Here is a 3,775-nt window from a genome sequence, read left to right as displayed (position 1 = left end):
ATCATAGCTTAGTGGTAGGTAGAGCACAAGCTCTGCCTGACGAAGGTCTCAGGTTGGGGCCTTACATCAGCAGTGGAGCTTCTATATGCTTCACAAGAACATAAGAATAGCCCCACTGGATCAGGCCATAGGCCCATCTAGTCCAGCTTCCTGTATCTCACAGCGGCACACCAAATGCCCCAGGGAGCACACCAGATAACAAGAGAACTCACCCTGGTGCCCTCCCTTGCATCTAGCATTCTGACATAGCCCATTTCTAAAGTTAGGAGGTTGCACATACACATCATGGCTTGTAACCCGTAATGGATGTTTCCTCCAGAAACTTGTCCAATCCCCTTTTAAAGGCGTCCAGGCCAGACACCATCACCACATCCTGTGGAAAGGAGTTCCACAGACCAACCATATGCTGAGTAAAGAAATAATTTTTTTTCTCTGTTCTAACTCTCTCAAAACTCAATTTTAGTGGATGTCCCCTGGTTCTGGTGTGATGTGACAGTGTAAAGAGCATCTCTTTATCCACTCTGTCCATCCCCTGCATAATTTTGTATGTCTCAATCATGTCCTCCCTCAGGCAACTCTTTTCTAGGCTGAAGAGTCCGAAACGCCATAACCTTTCCTCATAAGGAAGGTGCCCCAGCTCAGTAATCATCTTAGTCACTCTCTTTTGTACCTTTTCCATTTCCACTATGTCCTTTTTGAGATGCGGCAACCAGAACTGGACACAATACTCCAGGTGTGGCCTTACCATCGATTTGTACAACGGCATTATAATATTAGCTGTTTTGTTCTCAATACCTTTTCTTATGATCCCAAGCATAGAATTGGCCTTCTTCACTGCCGCCGCACATTGAGTCGACACTTTCATCAACTTGTCCACCACCACCACAAGATCTCTCTCCTGTTCTGTCACAGACAGCTCAGAACCCATCAGCCTATATGTGAAGTTTTGATTTTTTGCCCCAATGTACATGACTTTGATATAGAAGCTTCCATGTCCAATCCCCACATCTCTAAATAGGGCTGGAAATGACTACACACCTACAGAAAGTGCCAGTGGGAAGGCCTGTATCATCCTGCCAGAGAATGTTTAGAGTGGAGCAAGTGCCGGAGGAGGTATGGGCTTCTCCACGCAGCACAGAGGAATAGGGCAGGAGAACCTGAAGGGCAGGGAGGAGGCAGCACAGGGTAGGCTGATGGTGGTGAGGGATGGCAGGTGTTGGCAGATAGTTCCTGGAAGGGGGAACTGGCCCTGATTCACAAACACAAATCTATTTGGACCTGCACCAACTCTTTAGCAGGTGCAGGTCCAAGTAGACTCATTGTGCTGGCTGGGGCTTTCCCTGGGGCAAGGGGATGAAGGTCTCCTTACCTCAAGGAGACATCCAGCCTGAAAAATTCACCCACTGGATGCAACGGAAGCCGCACTGGAGCTGCCACGTTGGCTTTGGGGAATTTTCTCTGCATTGGGCTGCCCCTTATGATCTATAACATCTCTTCTTGTGCTGCAAGAGCTTTCCATACATTATGGAAGGAAAATAGATTATGAGGCAACTGGCCAATGAACTTCCATTCAGCTGTGAACGCTTTTCTATTCTACAGCTTCCCGATGTAGGCAGCTGACAAGATGCTATTTTGGGATGGGGACAGAGGATACTTTACTTTCCCTTTACTCAATATCTGATTCATTTTCTAAAGATGCAGTTTGAGAAAAGCTCTGAATGGCAAGACAGAACATCACAGAGTTCGTCCTCCTCGGTTTCGGAAACCTTGAGAACTGGAATATTCTCTTCTTTGTTCTCTTTCTGGCCATCTATATTGTGACCCTATCTGGAAATCTCCTCATTGTTACAGTGGTTGCAGCCGAACAGCACCTCCACACCCCTATGTACTTCTTCTTGGCAAATCTGTCCTTTGTGGAGATCTCCTGCACCACCACTATATTGCCCAGAATGCTGGCCAGTTTCCTTACAGGAGACAAAACCATTTCCTTCTGGGGCTGCATTCTGCAGATGCACTTCTTTGGTACCGTGGCAGCCACAGAATGCTACCTCTTGGCAGCCATGTCCTATGATCGCTACCTGGCCATATGCAGACCTTTGCATTATGCCACGCTGATGAGCGAAGGAACGTGCATCCTGATGCTTTCGGTATCGTGGACAATCGGGTTACTTCTGATCACCGTCACAACATACCTGTTGCCACAACTCCTATTTTGTAACCAAAATACAATTGACCATTTCTTTTGTGATTTCACCCCTGTCGTCAGACTCTCTTGCAGCAACACGCGTGTTATTGAAACGGCATCTTTCATAACCTCATCCATAGGACTTCTGCCCACATTTGTCATTACAGTCACATCCTATGTTTTAATCATTAGCACAATCCTAAAGATTCCCTCCATCACTGGGAGGCAAAAGGCATTTTCCACCTGCTCGTCTCACCTCACGGTAGTTTCAATTTTCTATGGTTCTTTGATTTTTGTCTACATCTTACCAACATCCATTAAATTCAGAGACCTAAAGAAGGCCTTTTCTTGCTTGTACACAGTCCTAACCCCTATGATCAATCCTTTCATATACACTCTCAGGAACAAAGATGTAAAAGATACCCTGAGAAAAGCATTATGCTGGTTATTGGATTTTTCAGGAATTCATCAAAAGTGATGGATGCTGTAAATGTGAGAACCTACCTAATTAGAATTCAAGCTATCAAGACTATTAGTTTTGTATGAGTGTAAGTTATCATATTGAAAAGTTGTTTTTCGTTATATTACATTGCTTTAGCTGAACCTAATCAATAAAGGTGTGCTCCTGTATCATCAGAGGTTCTGTTCTGGAGCCCTCTGTGGATTCCTGAATCTGTCGTTAGGAGGGGATGCCTACTCCCACCCTCCAGAGGTGAAGGGAGCTCCTCTCCTCTTGCCTCTGGAGGGTCATCTGAGCCCAGCAGAGGCCACGGATATCTATCAGACTGGGCCTCAGACGTGAAAAAAATGACACTTGTTTTTCGTAAAACCAGAAGTGATGTTTTGAATGCCTTATAAGGCATTAGGAGGCCTAGGGAGGCACTGGACATGAACGACAAATAACCAGAAGTGAATTTTTTGCCTCTAAGGCTCTGTCTGAGACTGGCAGAGACTGCAGGCAGACATCCACAGTCTCTGCTGGTCTCAGAAGACCTTCCGGAGGTGAAAGGAGCTCTGCCCTTGCCTCCGGAAGGAGTGCAGGGGGGTCATAGAGTTTATCAGTGGATAAGTGAATCTAAGGAAATGGGATCATTCATTTCTAGGGGACTTGAAAGTGTTTACTACTGCTACTACTATTATGACATTAATCATATACAAAAAGGCAAAGCCAGGTTCAATAGATCACCATGAACAGTTTATGGGTTGGTTTTCCTTTGTGCCTTGATAGTCCTCACCTGGTTCAAGACGGTTGCATCTGTTGGTTTACTCTCAAACCCTACTAAGGGTTTAGGACTGAACTCTTGATTTGTTATGGAGCCCACATCCTCAATTACCTTGCAACCAATGGTGAAAGAGGCTGGAGCTGTAGACTTTTCTTTATTCCAAACATATTTCTCTAAGAAATTTCAAAATTACTACAAAACAAATTTCAAATTTGCTACACCAGTAACGTGCGGCCATTCAGGGGATTTTTTTTAAAGAATAAAAGAAAGGCAAGGCTTAAGCGAAGCACCTAGCATGTGTGGGGGGTTGTTTGCTCAGATGAACATAAGTTTTGACCTTCCTTGAAGCCTGTAGGATCTGAGACTT

The 3,775-nt window shown here is 45.0% G+C and overlaps 1 protein-coding gene across 1 annotated transcript; it reads left to right on the top strand.

Moving 5' to 3' along the window:
• Positions 1 to 1,718: 1,718 nt before the first annotated feature.
• Positions 1,719 to 2,663, top strand: LOC136652705 (olfactory receptor 6C75-like). Its single transcript, XM_066629625.1, has one exon. It carries the CDS (start codon positions 1,719 to 1,721, stop codon positions 2,661 to 2,663), a length of 945 nt encoding a protein of 314 aa, XP_066485722.1.
• The last annotated feature ends 1,112 nt before the right edge of the window (positions 2,664 to 3,775 follow it).

This window comes from Tiliqua scincoides, chromosome 5, assembly GCF_035046505.1.
Source record: "Tiliqua scincoides isolate rTilSci1 chromosome 5, rTilSci1.hap2, whole genome shotgun sequence".
In the NCBI taxonomy this organism is placed as follows: Eukaryota; Metazoa; Chordata; class Lepidosauria; order Squamata; family Scincidae; genus Tiliqua; species Tiliqua scincoides.
Note: the sequence above shows the minus strand (reverse complement) of the source record. Positions and strands in the feature narration are given on the sequence as shown.